This window comes from Elgaria multicarinata, chromosome 16 (assembly GCF_023053635.1).
Source record: "Elgaria multicarinata webbii isolate HBS135686 ecotype San Diego chromosome 16, rElgMul1.1.pri, whole genome shotgun sequence".
Classification (NCBI taxonomy): domain Eukaryota; kingdom Metazoa; phylum Chordata; class Lepidosauria; order Squamata; family Anguidae; genus Elgaria; species Elgaria multicarinata.
This window is the reverse complement of record NC_086186.1, coordinates 23,106,301-23,124,310: the sequence shown is the minus strand read 5'-3', so window position 1 is coordinate 23,124,310 and position 18,010 is coordinate 23,106,301. Positions and strand designations below refer to the sequence as shown.

The following is an 18,010-nucleotide window of genomic DNA, read 5'->3' as shown; positions in this document are numbered from 1 at the left end:
GTAATGCAGTACTAAGTATTTTTCATGTTCCCGGCCAGTTCTGAAACTTAGCAAAATTATATTTAAGAATAAAATTATGTGCTTTCCTTTAGAATCTTGAGAGATGTAGTGGTAGCGCTGTCCTCTTACAAACTATTTTTACTACCATATTTCTTCACTTCTAAGACACACTTCCCCCCCCCCCCCATATAAACATCTCTAAAAACGGGGTGCATCTTAGAATCGCGGGTGTGTTTTAGGGTTTTTTTTCTGTTGGTGGTACTGAAATTAGTGTGCGTCTTACAATTGATGGTGTCTTACAATCGAAGAAATACAGTAGTAACATAGTGAGGAAAGTGAATATTTCCCTTCAGATAGGATTATACCTAAATTCACCATGCTGTATACAAAGTAACTGATAATCTGGGGATTATAATTAACATGAGACTGTCATTGTAGTGGTAATTAGGAACTCCTGTCTGCTTGAATGAGCTGTAGGCCATTTATATAATAGAGCTAGACTGAATAACCCGTTGTAAACTGGCTATCAAAGGGACCCAATGTCAGGATCATCAAATAGTCTCCTTTGTTATCTGTTAAGGAATGATAGGGAAGCACAAATTTACTTTTTCTACATGAATGGAAGTGTACAAATATGTTTTGCAAATGAAAAATGATTGTCAGTTCTTGACTGACTTAATAAAATTCTGAGACAAGGCTTGTCCTTAATTGTAAGCACAAAGTTACAATCATCTTATCTGTTGCTGACTTGATGATGTTGTAGATAGTAGAAAAGAAATTTGCATAGAGCATGGGTGAGCAATTTGTGGATCTCCAGATGTTGTTGGACTGCAATTTAGGGATGTATGAGAAATCAGTTTCAGTTTTCATCAGGATTTCCCTAGTTTGTTCCTCCCAAACTGAACACTAACACTACTTGCACATTTCCAAGCTTGCAATGTGATTCATGGTCTCCCAAAAATGTGTTCAACAGCATGCATACATTTGAGAAATGCACATGAAAAAAGTGTACTTTTGAAAAATGTGCCCACACACACTTTAATAAATGGGAGAAGAATACATTTCAAGGAAGTGCACAGTTGTGGCATAGATTTGGAAAAAAATATGAAAAGGTGCACAAAGGTTCATGTGAAAAGAAAAATGAAGATTTCAGTCTGATATGGGCATGAGACAGAATGAGTTTTGAGGCAAAATTTGGAAAACATTGAGCTCAAGTTTGGCTTGTACACTCACCTTTGTTCGCATCAGTCCTAGCCATCATTGTCAGTAGTGAGGCATCATGAAACTTGCTGCCCAACAACATCTGGAGGGCCACATTATAAATCAAATTAAATCACTTTATTATGGTCCGAGACCAGCACATACATTATAAATTATTCATGGTGTGGAGAATGTGGAGAGGGAGACATTTTTCATGGGTCATCCCCTGAAGCTGATTGAAGATTCAAGACAGATCAAAGAAAGTATTTCTTCACACAGCGCATAGTTAAACTATGGAATTCACTACTACAAGATGTGGTGATGGCCACCAGTTTGGATGGCTTTAAAACGGGGTTGGATAAATTCCTGGAGGAGAAGGATATCAATGGTTATTAGTCCTGATGGCTAAGTGCAACCTCCAGTATCAGAGGCAGTAAGCCTGTATACACTAGTTGCTGGGGAACATGGGTGGGAGGGTGCTGTTGCACCGTGTCCTGCTTGTGGTTCTCTGGTCGACAGGTGAACAGAATTCTAGATTAGATGGACCATTGCTTTGATCCGGCATGACTCTTCTTATGTTCTTACATGCTGTCCACTCCTGGCCTAGGGAGATGACATAATTCAAAACGAAAAACACACCTTTCCTCAACATAGCGTGTCTTCTCAGCACATACAAACAAAAAGTGTCAGACACTAATTTTAAAACAGCCACACCATGGGTAAACATCTGGGGTGAGTGAAATTGAGAATTCACAGCTCATGGGGATAATGAAAAGTTCAGTCCTTGTATATGTGATTAGAATCATAGAATTGGAAGGGACTTTGAAAGTCACCTGGTCTAACTTACTGCTGAAAACAGGGTGAATAAGAAGCCATGCTCTATTTGACCAAGGGTCCACCTAGTCCAGCACAATTCAAAACCAAGAACACACCCTTTCTCAACACAAGATTTTCTTTATACACTAGTCCTCCTGCTGCTCTGGGAAGCCCACAAGTCAAACCTGAGTGCAACAGCACTACCTTGCTCAGGTTTCCCATCAACAGATATACAGACACAGATTGCCTCTGATACTGAAGTATTATATAGCCTCATGCATAGTAGCCAGTAATAACCCCTATCTTCCATTAATTTGTCTAATCCCCTTTTAAAGCCAGCCGAATTGATGACCAACACTACATCCTGTGGAAGTGAATTCCATCATTTAACCATGCATTGTGTGAAAAAATTCCTTTTATCTGTGTTGAATTTCCTATCATACATTTTCATAGGATGACCCCTGGTTCTAGTACAATGTAAGGTGGAGAATAATGTCTCGTGGTTCACTTATGTCTACATCATGCAAGTTTAGCATCCCTGGCAGATGGCTATCCAGACTCCTCTCCAGCAAGAGAGAGCACACCACCTCCTGAGGCAATCTGTTCTATTACGTCTGCTTCCCTGCAGTTCCCTGCCTTCTTGCAATTTCCATCCATTGGTTCTAGTCCTACCCTCTGGAGCAACAGAGAACACATTTACTCCATCTTGTGTGTGACAGTCCTCTAGATACCTGGAGACAGCTATCACATCTCTTCTCCTCTCTAGGCGAAACATACCCGGTTCTTTCAACCATTCCTTATAGGATTTGATTTCCAGAGTCCTCACCATTTTGGTCACCCTTCTCAAGGACATGTTTCAATTTTTCAGTACCCTCCTTAAAATGTGGCACCCAGAACTGGACAGAACTTGATATATATGTGTGTGTGTGTGTGTGTGTGTATAATGTTAAAAATGGGTTGCCCCATTAATCAGGGGTAACCTTTAATTTAATAGTGATTAATGTTTACACCTCTTGTAATGTCACTTTATTAATTTTAGTATACTTGCATTTTGCCACTTCCCAGAGAGGGATAGGAGATGGGTCCAGTGGGCATTTAAAATTGAGAGATCATTTTATTAAAGATGAGATTCAGATATTCAAATTCCATATTGAGCCCTGAAGCTGAAAATTATTGTAGCTCACGCTTAATTAGCCACAAGCATATTTGACAACATTTGTTGTTTATTCGTTCAGTCGCTTCCGACTCTTCGTGACTTCATGGACCAGCCCACGCCAGAGCTTTCTGTCGGCTGTCGCCACCCCTAGCTCCCCCAAGGTCAAGTCTGTCACCTCCAGAATATCATCCATCCATCTTGCCCTTGGTTGGCCCCTCTTCCTTTTGCCTTCCACTTTCCCTAGCATCAGCCTCTTCTCCAGGGTATCCTGTCTTCTCATTATGTGGCCAAAGTTCTTCAGTTTTGCCTTTAATACCATTCCCTCAAGTGAGCAGTCTGGCTTTATTTCCTGGAGTATGGACTGGTTTGATCTTGCAGTCCAAGGCACTCTGAGAATTTCCCTCCAACACCACAGTTCAAAAGTATCTATCTTCCTTCGCTCAGCTTTCCTTATGGTCCAGCTCTCGTATCACTGTATTTCTCATACTTGTTATCATCTGACTCTGGAGATGTTTTATCCTTAATTTTTCAAAGGGGTTATTCTGCTTTCACCTGTTATCAGTGCACTAGGTAGAACTGGCCATACTGCCCTACATTTCAAACTTGGGTATGGCAAACCAGATGTTTCAGTGTCAAATGTATCACTTTAGTTTAGGCAAATCTCCAGACAGCATTAGCAGAATGGTTTGACATACACTTCATCTCAGTATAATAATACTACACCTCGGGCCATCCTTGCAAGGTTTTCTGTGGGTGGCTGTCCACCTTCTGCTTTGCTTATCTACATTGCTCCTTCTTCCTGTCCTCCTACCAGCTGCTAATCCTCTCCCTGCTATCTAACACCATCACCGCAGCAACCGCTGCTGCTTTTGTCTTCTGATCCCATATCAGCCGCCGAAAGTCGAGATTGCCAGCTGCCTTTACTTTGCACATACATCTTTATGCCTCCAGAAAGCCAAAAGACAAGAGAAGTAGGACTTGCCGTTGCCATAGCTGTGTGCTGTGTTTCCATGGTACACTGCAGCCTTGTTGTCTTCCTGCTCATCTTCAATCTAGAAGCTGCAAGCGAGCCAGGGCTCATGCTCTGCACTGCTTCAGAAGCATCATTCTAGTGGCTGCCAGTTCCAGCTTTCAATCGTTAGGATAGGCACCCAGTATGTGGTAGCATGAATCTACTTGTGCATGACTGCAGTTTTTAGTGTGCCGTTGGAGAGTGTGTGTATCTGTGCAGGCCAATGGGGGATTTGAATGGCCATGTTGTTTACATGATGATTTTAGTTAATGTATGGTAGCCAAGTTGATTATGGCTTGCTAGCTTGTGGTGAGAAGTTACTGGATAAGACTCCATTCTCTAAGGGCAATAGTCACAAAGCAGATGATATGGGGTAGGGAGTTCCCACATAAGGTGCTTGTCACCATGTGAACAGGTTTTAATCTTGCCACCATGGAGGGTCCTCTTTCTGACATCCTGTGAGGTTAAAACAGAGATAGATCCCTGTACATCACCCCGAGCTCTTTGGAAGAAAGATGGTATAAAAATAAATCTACTTGTGGTAGTGAGCAATATTTGGATATAGAAATGGAGAATACATTCTTGCAAATATTCTAGTCTGCTCTGCGAAGCAAGGGAGGAAATGAGGAGAGGAAGGCAGTTAATGTAGGAAGTGCCAAACTTCTCATCTGACAGGATTATACTTAGGTTTTTGTTTGCAGCCAAACTAGACAGTATGTGGGAGATGTGCAAACAATTCGTTGTTTTTATTGAAAAACAGCACCGCAGTCTGCAACTTCTTTTTTTTCCTTTTATGATTTTGAAATCTCTCATTCCCGGCTCGCCTCCCAAACCTACCCTGTTCATGGGGGAAAGCATAGTGGGTCCCCATATCTCTTCCTCTTTTAGTAAAAAAGCCTCTTAGGGAGAACAGTATTTAGCAGTCAAATGGTAGGAGGGGCAAGGGTTTAACAACCGCTCTGCTCTTTTGCTAAAATGGGTAGCTTTCTGTGGCTGCCTTTCAGTTTGAAAAAATGGGACCGGGGGCTGAGCAGGGGGGAGGCTGTTCCCATGTCTCCCCCTGTATCTTGTAATCTGGCCCTTAAACAGAGTAGTAGTTACCCTCTTTGATTTGATTTCTTTTTGCTGTCACCGAGGGCAGGTGTTAGATGAATGTTGCATTTTCTTCCTTTTTCACTGTTAAAAATGTCCTGACTCTAGCTCTTTACAGAAGTACCATTTTAGTATTTGCCTAAATGTGGTCTGCCTTAATAAGCTACTTGTATTTACATGCTTATACTTCTTCCATGCTCACAGAAGTTTTACATATAAATATAATAAAATGTTTTGAAAAAAGTCCCCCCAGCCTTTTGCCTCCGTCAGTGTGTTTCACAAAATCAAGGGCTGTATTTTTAAAAATAGGTGCTTATGGCTTAGGCTGTGTAGCTTCTTGAGTAATTTCCTATATCCACAATAATGTACCTTTAGGAATAATGTTTGTATCCTGTTTTCTATAGGCAAAAGTACCAATGCTACTCCAACAGATTATTCTTGGTAATATACAGCAAATGGATAACAACCAGTTGGATTGCTTCATCATTTGGAGTCCTAATGCATGCAGCCTAATGGAAAAACCAATTCCATCTGTCCTTAGAGCAATGCTACTGGTGTATTGACCTAATTGTGAAGTTCATTATCTGAATCGCATAAAATTGTTGAACTAAGAACAATAACTAAATCATAATGCTTCTGATCAATGCTTACTTAGCTTCCAGAATCTCTTGGTCTTGGAAGACGTCTTATTTTCACATTTGGATTCACATCAACAATTCTTAAAAAAATGAAACTTTTCAGTTACTTAAACTATGTTGATGATTCAAACACCTAAGAATAATATTGATACCTCAATATTTCAGTAAGATATTAACAAGTCTTCAGACTGCTAGCAGGGCAGTCACATACTCTCAGCCCTCCCTCCCTCACAGGGTTGTTGTTAGGATAAAATGGAGAGCAGGAGGATTATGTATGCTGCCTTGAATTCCTTGGAGGAAAAAAGGTGGGATATAAATGTAATAGATAAATAAATAGATAAATAAATAAATAAATAAATTCACTTAGACTATGTGTGGAGAACTGGTCTTTTCCAGAGGCAGGTGAACAGATAGAATGTCTTTTTTAGAATAATCTTTGGAACTGTTAATCATTCATCATGATCATTTCTGTGAGCTTCCTAAATTATGCAGATGAATTCCTGAAAAGTACTTGGTAGATTAGACATGGTTTAGCTCTGTGTTTGGCATTCCTGAACGTTCTTTTTCTACTTACAGTATCTGGTAGACAAGATTCCCCATCCTGTGCAGTCTGCTATAGCAGAATCTCATCTAGGAATGTGTTCCTAATAGGGCTGTGTGAATTTCCTTTCTGGACACACGCCAGATTTGTGCATATCTATGCACTTTATTCTACTCTTCGTCCCACTTCTTTCATATGTTTGGCCAATGTCCCAGAAGGAAGTAAGAGTGAGCACATGGGTGGCTTCAGATAAAGAACCACTTCATAATTCTTTGGTTCATGCTTCTGCAATAGAAATTCTGTGGTCCTTTGGGACCAGTCTGGTTGTGTCTATCTCTAAGAGCAGTTTCACACGCCTGTTTTTACAATGTAATAGCATTTAATAATGACTGTCCTTGGCTTAAGCAATTCTCTCACTTCCTTAGACGATGGGTATCCTTCAAGCAAAACAATATGCTTAAAGGCAGTGTTGAAGCTACATTCTTCCATTTTTTCTTGAGCCAAATGTCAGGCTTGCTTTAGAAGATAACATGTAAGAGGAAAAGCTGCTTGTTTGCCTCTCAAATATACAACATTGTTTTGTTGTGCTTACAGACTACGAGTAGGTTAAAATCTACTGGGCTTCTGCCATTCAACCAACTCTTGAGTATTCCTTGTAGCAAATACCTTTTCTTCTCCTGAGTCACACTGACCTTGTTGCATGTCCAGCTCTGGAACTGGCAGCCTCGTTATTTATGCTCGTTTTGCTTGGCCAGGGTATCTATAGTGAACTGAATGACCTAGGAGCTCAGGAACTTTCTGCCTGACCTCCTTATAGCATCATATTGTTGCTGAAGGCATAAATATGGGATGCAGAGTGATGGCAATGATCAGTTGGAGAGGGCAAGCGACTTCTCACAGGAGGCACAGGATGTTTCATGTTGCCCTGACTTTGTGTCCTGAGGTGCTTCCAGGTGAAGCTTTTATTGTGCAAACATCCTACCTCATTCATGGAACTATGTGGGGTCCAGATGTCATCTTCTATTTGTAACCCTGCTGTGTTTTCCAGTTGCTTATTCCAATTCCATCTTTTTTTTCCTTTGCAAAAAAAGCTGTTAAGGAGGACAAGTCGAAATGTCTTTTATTTGGTAGCACTGGGACCTGTCTATGTAGAAGGACTGCTGGTTTCCCAAATCAGCTTTTCCTTTTCCATGTATATGTGAGTGACTCAAGAAGCTGTAGTCAAGACCTAAATAAATCTTAGTTAGTAAGTTTCTGTACTACCTGGACACTAATTTTTGAGTAGATGCATGAAAAACTTGGAAAGTCACTGTAATAAGTGCATAGAACCTTGTGTCAGTTTAATTTGTGTTCATAATCATATTATACCTAGTGGTAAAATAGCGGAAGCTATCTAGAGTAAGTTGCCAGTGTGAAAGATAGTTTGCCTATTTCTGTTCTTGAGTATTTAGGAATCATTTTAGGAGTGCAAGTACATATCTGCCATATGGCAAGCCAGGTTTGGAACAGAGCAGACTTTCAAAAGCATTGTGTTATTACATCAGGGTATGTTGTTGGGAAAAGAAGTGAAGAATCCCAAAACCTTAAGGGCACCTAAAAGCTCTTTGAATCCTAATTCTTGTCCCCATCATAATTAATTGCGAGAAACCCTATTTCTGAAGACACAGACTACTTAAACTTGCTATTCTCTATTATGTTTAACGTTTGTCCAGTTGGAATGAGTATGCACTAACTGATATTGATCACCGTTAAAAATGTTTTGTATGTTTTTTAAAATGCTTCCCCCATTTCTCTCTTGCATAGGTGACCTTCACAAAAAGGAAGTTTGGATTAATGAAGAAAGCCTATGAACTGAGTGTGCTTTGTGACTGTGAAATAGCACTCATAATTTTTAACAGTTCTAACAAACTGTTTCAATATGCCAGCACGGATATGGACAAAGTTCTACTCAAGTATACCGAGTACAACGAACCCCATGAGAGCAGAACCAACTCAGATATTGTTGAGGTAACAAATTGTAACAATTAATGAATCTTACCACATTTAGTTCCGGAAAAGCCAACTATACCTGTCTGGACATTAACTTAAGTAATGACAATTAATAGTATTTATTCCAAATTATACATTGCCTTACCTAATATGCTTGAAATGGCTATCAAGCCATGGGAGCTGTCCCTGAAGGAACCTCGGCCTAAGCCACATAGGACACGGCTTAGATCTAATTGACCAAAATAAAATTTGACTGAGCAGTTATGTTTTCTGTAGCTAAACAATTTGTGTATGAGAGGTTTTGTTAATGCTTCTTTAATCTATGGACAAGAGTATTGATGTCCAATTGCTATAAAATTGAAATTCTATTTAAGACTGTACTTAACTTCAAGAATGGCAATAAAAGGAAAGTAGTCAAGTGTGACACATGTGGTTCAGCTATAACATCATCAAGTGCCGGGGTAGTTGTGCATAGTAGCTTGTTTTTACTGTAGCTTTATTCTTGCTGAGTTGATGCTGAATATGACATGTTGACCTTGATCTACAGAGGTGCTCTGTGCTTGTCAAATTTGTTTTTGACAAATGTGGTTGCACATTTTTTGAAACAGAATCCTGTTCAGTACATCAGTACACTTTTAAGTGTATTTCAGGTTTGTGTTAGCATATTTGCATATCTAAAGATAATGAAGATATACTCAGGTATATGGCTTTGGAGGGTGTTCTCATTATTCTCTTTAGGAAATAGGGACCCTTCAACATCTTGAACTAAAATCCTTCTGCAAATATGAGATGACGTTACCACTGGACTTTAGGTATTATTGACTCAGTTTAATTTAGTCCCCCCCCCCCCATGTAGAATCATTGTAAACAAGTATAAAACATGTATATGCACTTTTAAATGTGGTCTCTAAACACATTTTAACAATATGGTCTTGCATTTTCCTATACACTGTTTTATAGCAAGTCAAGTTTAAAGGCAGGATTTATTATAACCAATTTCATCATCCAACATGTCATTCCACCAATTGCCTTTTGTAGTCTTGAACCGTACTATTCTGCTGAAACTAACTTCAGTCAGAGATTGCTCACTTACTCCTATTAGTATGTGCTCCTTTGCATTTAAAGTCAGTTATGGCTTGGCTTATAGTATTGTTTCTTAAATTAAGACACAGTTTATTAATTGTGTAGGTGGTGAACAAATTTTGTTGACCCTCTACACATTGCACCTTTGATGTCCCCCTCCAGCTCTAAGCTGGAGACAGGAGGTAGAGTCTTGTTATGGCTCTCCATTTGTGCTCAGCAAATGAAGAACCCAAAGAAAACCCAAGTTTCAGCCAAATTTTGGGGATGAGGTTGTTTTCCTCTCCTTTGTAGCTCCAGAGTTCGAAGAAAGCCTCAGGCTCTCCTTGATTGCCAGAGACTAGTTACCCCTTTGCCATGGTGAAGCAGGTGGGCGAGATTGTTGAACCTTGGTATTGTTTAAAGAGTATCCTAGCCACAATTTAATAGGCAGAGACGCTTTAAGGCCACACTTCCTGCTTTCATATTTAATGGATCCATGCAAGTAAACTGTTCTTGCCATGGTGCAAATGGAGCAAAACTACGTAGTTACTATAATAAATAAATCCAGTTCTTAACTTTAAAATGGATTATTGTTTTATAGTTACTAATCACATTTATAAATAAATCATCAACTGTTCTCTTAAATTGAATGTCCTACTTGTGCAACAGGAATCTATTGGTTATATTCAGCCCATGAAAATTACTATACATCTCTGGGCGGTGTCTCTTTCTTTTTAGGCAAGTAACAAATGGTTTTCCAGGTGAGGATGGGTGGGACAGCTCTTAGCCAATGTTTTGAATAATTGCTCATCTTCAGGTATTTCTTCTTTATTTAGTTGGCAACTGTGTAGAACTATAAACATACTTGAAGTTAAACAGAGCTGGCCAACTTCTGTTAAGGATCTTTTCTGTATCCTAGAACTTCAGTACATGAAAGCATCTTACCCATGTTATCCTTTTAACAAAGAAAATACAGCTATTACCTGAATTTGTACTAGTTCAGTGAAGTTCTCTCCTCCTAAATTACGTCACCTAATGTACTGATTCTTAAATCATACAATAACTCATACTGCAGTTTGTGCATTGTTTCCATCTGTCTCTTTCTCTGTTGCCTGCTAAAACATAGACCAGAAGGCTTAGTGATGGAATGGAATGTATTCACTGTTAGTAAAGATGTAAAAACCTTAGCACATTTACTGTTTGTTGGTGTTCGTTATTTGTAAAATCAGTGTTAATCTTCTAGTATGGTAGTAGTGTTTAACTACCATTTAAAGTGGGAAAGGGTGAAAAATGAGGCTAGAAGTGCATCTTCCTTTGGATGTAGAACCTCTTTATGTTATTACGTCAATTTGCTACTGTGTTAGCGTCTTCTAGAATATTGCTGAATACGTTCCCAAAGACTTGTAAGTTAAAAGTTCTCCTTGATATTTTTGGAGAACTTAATGGGTGTGTGTGGTAAGTGATTGGCATGGCTTCTGCGGCTGTTCCAGCCAATTATAGTGAGTGGATGAAAACGGAAGTAAATTGCAACACTTCACTGACCTTCAGCAAGCCTTATTTTATGTAATTGTATAGTTATATTTCACAGCTTGTGGCATTGTGCCAGGAGCAGGAGCAAACTTGCCTCTGGCACAGTGATAACCTTCAATACTCTGACATGAAGGATTCCATACAGTACAGAAGGTCATACATAGCTTTTTGGGACACTGGCCATTTTGGTTGAAGCACGGAAGTCAGTGTTTTGAGTAGTCCTGTTACTCTCTATGTTAAAGATCAAAAGGTTGCAGGAAAAAGAGGATAAAAGGCACTATACAAGCAGCGATTTCCTAGTAATAAAGGTGTTAGGTAGGGGGTTTCCCTGGGTGCAGGTAGATCTGGAAGGCTCTGCTCTGCTTACCAGGGTCAGGATGGTGCTTTAGCTGCCAAGACATGGGGCACTATTTATCACTGCATTTAAATCAGATTGGTAGAAGAAAGGTATGGAATATGTTGTTTGTAAGTGTTTGAAATATTGTAAGGGGTAGTTAGTACAAATGTTTAAATGAATATTTGGTCACTCGTGAAGAGTAAGTATTTCTTCCAGGTGATGAAAGGGAAGCCTTTTTAATTAACTGAGAGATGGTTGATTTATTAAGATTTTTTGGTATCCCATAAATAATAAACATATGCATGTGTGGGCAGGCAGGTGAGTAGAATATTTTTTTGGCAAGATTGAGTTAATAGGAAAGATTTTTATTTTTGTAAGTTCTTGTTAGGAATTTCCCAGCTATCTTTGCTGTCTCCTAGTAATTGAGTTGAATAAGCCGTGTTTAACTACAACATTTCAGAAATTACTAATGCAAGGATCTCACTTTCATTTATTCCTGCTAGAATAAATCTATCTATCTGTTATACTTTGTATCCAGCATTTTCAGTCCCAGTGGAACACTAAGACACCTTACAAAAATAGTTTTACACCAAAGATACGCAAGGTGTCATCATCATAAGAAAAAAAACCATATTCAGTGGCACACCTCTTATTCATCCCCCAAATGCTCGCTTAAATCATCAGATTTTTGTTGTTTACTGAAAAGTGAGCCAGCCGCTAATGCTCCTGTCTTGGAAGGGTGTCCCACAACTATAGCACCTCAACTGAAAAGGTCCTGTCTGTTGTGTCCACCCTACTCACTCACAAAAGCATGAAGAAGGGCATCAGATGTTGATGAGAGTACACAAGGAGGTACATGGGCAATGAAGTGGTTATTCAGGTATTCTGATCTCAAACTAGAGCTTTAAAGATCAACACCAGCATCTTGAATTGGGTCTGGAAACAAACTAGTAGCCAATGTAACTGGAATGAAATCCAGTCTATAAATTCTGAGAAGTGAGCCCTAGTTTCAAATCAGTCTGCTTAATTTTGGACTATTTGAAGTTTCAGAGCACCACTCTTCAAGGACAGTCCCATGTAGATTGTTTTACAGTAGTCCAGCTTGGATGTTACCATAGCATGAAGAACTGTGACCATGTTAGGTGTAGATTAAAATGATCAAACTAAAGTGCCAGTATCTCTTATGTGGTGTTTTTTTTTAATCTTTGGTGCATCTAAGTTATTTGGAAGCTGAATGTATGGGTTGATAGAGGATTGTATGATGCATTACAAGAGGAATGCTACAAAACGATGTAAACAGTTTAGTTTTATTCTTGAAGAGTCGCAGTATAGCTTGGAAGCTCTGAAATTACATGTCATTCCCTGCTAGTTCTGTCCTCTTCTATTAAGAGAACACTGATTCAGTATGGTTCCCTCATTAATTTAAAGTGACACAGTTCAGGTGATTGTCTAAAACGTGACCTACCTTCCTTGTTTGTCTTGTGTTACCCTAGTAAATGGCATCTTTGCTAGCTTCCACACCTGGGAGGGAGAGCATTTTCAGGTCTTTAAAAAAAGTTAAAAGTATAATGTAATCTCTTGAAATCCATGCAGACACTTCGCATTAGTGATTATTAAGCTTCATGGGCCAAGAGTCTACCATCTGGTCTTCAGTATTGACAGGCTGCTATGTGCTTTCCATTGAGGTCCCCTAATGTATTTATTTCCAGTAGTCCCCAAATGTATTTATTTCCTGTCTTCTAACAACAACAACAACAGTTTCCAAGGCATTTTACGGATGATAAAAATGTTATTATCCCACCCCCACCCTGGGAATAAAACAGTATAAAACAGTTTAGAACAAATTCAGATCAAGCAACAGTCAAAATAGAGAGTCAGTGTGGTGTAGTGGTTAGAGTGTTGGACTGGGGCTGGGGAGACCCAGGTTCAGGTTACCACTCAGCCACTGGGTGATTTTGGGCCAATCCCTGACTCTGCCCCTAGCCTATCTCACAGGGCTGTTGTGAGGATGAAATGGGGAAGAGGATCATATACTCTACCTTGGGTTCCTTGCAGGAAAAAGTGGAATATAAATGCAATAAATAAATAAATAAATAAATACATGCTTTCAATTGAAATATCTAAACACATGGCAGGATGATTTTTTTAATGCTATTTTGAATATAGGCAGCATATAAATTGAATAAATAAAATAAATAAAACACAGAGCAAAGAAGATCATATGAGAACTATACTGAATAAGAGAACACCTAGGTGGCACTGGTCACGTTCCATCCTATGTGGAAGCCAGCTTTAGATCAACTAATGTAATACCGATGCTTCAGATAAGAGTATCTCCTCCAGCTCTTTGGACCCTGTTGAGAAACCACTGACAATTTATATGACTATTGAGCTGCTTCGTCAGCATGACACAGGAGATATGATCTTGAATAATTAGTACAGGAGGTCGATAAACACCCTCTCATCATGCTGCCCACTCCTATAAAATTTGTATATCAAAATACAAATAAATAATAGTATTTACACCGGGTTTGAAAATAGTGAACTTTAAAAGAAATTGTAATATTAATAGGACATGTTTGCCATCAGATGGCATGATGATTTGAAATCATTTGATTCCATCCTGTGCATGTGTAAGTTATCTTGGTTGCTCATACTTAGAAGGCAGGGTTCAGGGAGAGAAATGGCGAAGAATATGGTCATTCAAGTATACCTAGTCTCTTACCACATGATTTAACTCATACATTACACTTAAGAATAGCTGCAGCATCTGAATTATTTGTAAATACCGATTCTGATCCACAGAGAAACTGTCACAGCTGCTGTACCCTAAGTAGCCTGAGATACGTGAGGTTGAGATGAACATTTTACATCTATATAAGATGGAGGAATATGCATCCTCATCTACATCATTCAGGATTAATCTCTGTGCTCTTATTCATATGCACATCTTGCATGTAGTTCCAAATTCAACATGGTAATTGACATGTGTGGAAGTCCTTTTCTGCATCTGGGATGCCCATGCTGGATTAGGGCAAGTGCATTTAATCTTGTTTGAGGGTAAAGGGTGGCCATCTTATTTATCAGAGGCAGTATCCCTATGTACACCAGATGCTGGGGAACTTGGGAAGGAGAGTGCTGCTGCATTTATGGCCTGCTTATGGGTTTTTCTTGGGCATCTGCTTGGCCACTGTTTGAACAGATTGGTATAATCCAGCCTGGCTCTTCTTAGGTTCTTATTTATATTATTTTCTATGCTGCCTTTTTAAACCAATTAAGGTGGTTTACAAAAGAGCCAAAACATTAAAAAAAAAACCAACCCCGCCATATATTGGATAAAAATGGTAAAAAAATGAGTAAAATAGTAAAACAATATTAAAAGCTATAACAACAATTTAAAAAGCCAAGTTAAAAAGATGTGTCTTGACACCCTTCCTGGACACAGAGATAGTGGGCATCCTAATGTGTTTATCTCTTTTTTTAAAAAAAAAAATCAGAATTGTTGTTGAAGTAAAATCTTCATTGTCATTCCCTAAATGGTATAGAAACCTGTTTTAAGAGTGTATAACTTTAGGATACAGTGACCTGAGTTAATTTCCACATGTAGAACCACATGCAAAGGTGCACCATAAGGAAGCAGGTGTACGTCTGTGAACCAGATGAATGCTGTACCTGGGGGATATGAGCTACACTCCAGAGAATTTCAACAGGGATGTTGATTACTTTAGCTTCTAGGTGTGCTGTTCCTCTTGTTTAACATACCTTGTTTTTATTGCTTGTTACAGGTGGAAATGAAATGAGAACCCACAATTTTTATGTCTCACCCATATTGTGAAAATACATGAATGAACCTCCATGCTCTTCCAGGTGCTGTAGGCAGGCTCCCCATCCCCAACTGTCATTTGTCACATGTGACAGCCATTTGGAGTCCCTAATTGGCTGAAAGTGACCGCTATTAGAGTACTAAATTATTTGTTGTTTTGACATCAAGTGGTTGTGTCCTTTGAGCATTACCTGCCCATGCTCAATTGAACAATATGTTTTAAAACACTGTTAATCTTGAATTTGCATGCTATTCAGCAAGAGAACCATTATGCAATCTGTACAGAGATCTGTCTTTCTATGAAAATGTCCTGCTCAGAAGGGAAGATGATTAAATTATGAATAGTTCAATATATTTCCTTACAAGCGCTGCATAAAATAAGAGCTTTCAGAACTTTCTGGTCTCTTCCAGGTCCAGAGTTTGATGACGATGAGCCAAACCATGGCACCTTCCTTTATCTGTCCCAATAATAGAAATTAATAAGGCAGAAGTGAAAATGTACACTGATTAATTTACATACCACATGTCAAATAGCCACAGTAGCATGTTAGTTTGTACTATGTCTTATATGCAACTGAAATAATGAAGTAACTTCTCCATTTGTCATGTAAAACTGCTGTGGTCTGCCTTTGAAATGTGCTGAGGTGAGGGGCAGGGGCCTTGTCTAATCGTTCTTACACAAATTGCTTTTTGGGGGGTAGCAGTATGAGTGATTTTAATGGCGTAGCGCACTGGTGGTCTTGAAAGAACAGATACATCTAGAAACACCTCTTGGTCAGTTACTGTCATTCTGAATTACCTACAGGTTGGCAGATGGAGAATTTCCTGAAGCACAATAGTTTAAATATAGTAACTGCTTCAGGGTGACGAAAAAGTTGCATGTTAGGACAAATCCATTTTTTAATTTGCTTGCCTCCAGAAAAAAATGGAAGGTGCCAGGTTTTCCCCTTATCCTCAAAAGAAACTGGTTCTGCAGAGTTAAAAGTGTCAGTAATTCTGACATTGAAACCAACTGTTGTGTTTTCTGTGGCCAGCCTCCAAAGAGCTACTTCAAGTGTGCCTTGGCCCTAGGGGCTTATGTACACCTACTGTTTTTATACTTATGAACAGTGAGTCTCTAATCTAGCCCATGTTGCAAACTCCCCTAGGCTTCCTCATCCCAAACAGCGGAGCTAACTCAGTGTTTGGAAGAGAAGGGGAAAGGAATGAATTGAAAGGGAAGGATTTTTTAAATTACTTCGTCCAGTTCACATAACTCATTAGGATGTATTATTAATTTATTAGTCTGTGTTTGCACAAAACATAGCATGAAGCATATCATGCTAGCAAAAGCATATCTCGAACCTGGTGATGGTTTCATGTCAAGCAAATGTGTAATGTGTGAAGTGGCCCTTTATCTGCCTACTTGATGTGATCCTCCTTTTGTGTTCTGTATCCCTTTTTTTGGCAGAAGCCAGGAAAAGGGACTAGGAGCTAAAATATTTGGCTAGTGTGAGGGTAAAAATGACTTCCTTTATACCGATAGTAATGCTTACTGTATGCTTTTATCTGTATGCCTCCCTCAGATCTTATTGATATAGGGCGGGATATAAATGTTTTAAATAAATAAATAAAATAAACACACACGATTCCACAATTCAATGACTTAATCAATCATTCTTGAGACTTTTAGGAGCCTGACATTTTGATTCTAAATAATTCTATTTAAAAACCATTTGGGGCCTTGACAGAATTCAACCTTTCGATATCTGAAATGTAATTTGCAAACTCCTTTGTTACTCTGTAGATGATGGTGAAAGAACCTTTCCTTCTAACTATGCCACCTTCCCCTTTAGCACTCCAGTAGGCTAGTTCACAGTAAAAGTTGGAAAATAAAATGCTAGCATGGTGACATCACACCCACCCACACCTCCTGCTTCCCCCCCCCTTCCAGACTGGCCACCACCTCTTAGCTACTGAAAACTGGATGTATTTATATATGTATTGCTTGCCCTTAAAGCCTGCTCTCCAGGGAACTTTGAGCAGCTTGCATATAATTCCCAGCTTGCTTTAGTCACCCATACACACAAGTCTACAGTCAGATTGCTTAGCTTCAGCAGTAGAACCACGTCATGTGCGTTCAAACCATTTTCTGAGCTGATTATTAAGCAAAACCATGGTTTTCTTGATTACTCTCTAGTAGACATAGAAGATTGGTTTGGATACACATTTCTACTCAACGGTTCATTGCTCTTATGTGCAATTGAAGCAGCAGTTTTTGGTGTGGCAGAAACCTCTCCTGTCTTACATTATTCTTTTGCTCAGAACATCCATGCAAATTATACCCCTAAGGGAAAATTTTGAATACCAAACATTTCTCATAATTACCAGTTACTTTAACGATATAATACAATTTAATATCTTAATAAGTAATTGATCATTTTATTCTGCTAAGTACCATAATTAGACCGATCTTAGCCATGTTCATGACAGGGAGTCACTTATTTCAGTGATCTGCGAATAAGTGTGCTTAGGTAGAATTGTAGCCTTAGAATTATTATGTTCAGCTTGTAAAGGCATTGTAACAAAACATCCTGCCATGACTGGGTCAGGCTCAGTCCATGGAGCAAATACATTCTTCAAAGTCAGAAGGCAGACAGAAATCAAAAGCACAGTATTACCAGTTGAGAAGAATAGCTGTCCATGAGCAGGTCTGAGGCAGAGCCTGTCTATCACAGGCAAGCAGTCCAAATCAAGCACAATCCAAGGGACAGGATCTTACCATGAGTTAAGGTGTTAGCAGCACAAAAGATCAGTCCAAAGAAGAGTCAAGGT

General features: G+C 39.1%; 1 protein-coding gene across 3 annotated transcripts in view; it reads left to right on the top strand.

Annotated features, from left to right (window-relative positions):
* The window catches only part of MEF2A (myocyte enhancer factor 2A), a 93,868-nt gene that overhangs the window by 32,762 nt on the left and 43,096 nt on the right, over window positions 1-18,010 (top strand). For all 3 annotated transcript variants that reach the window (XM_063142162.1, XM_063142164.1, XM_063142161.1), the window contains exon 3: window positions 8,259-8,462. In XM_063142162.1, coding sequence (XP_062998232.1) covers window positions 8,259-8,462 — 204 coding nt within the window. The remainder of the gene's footprint in view (window positions 1-8,258; window positions 8,463-18,010) is intronic.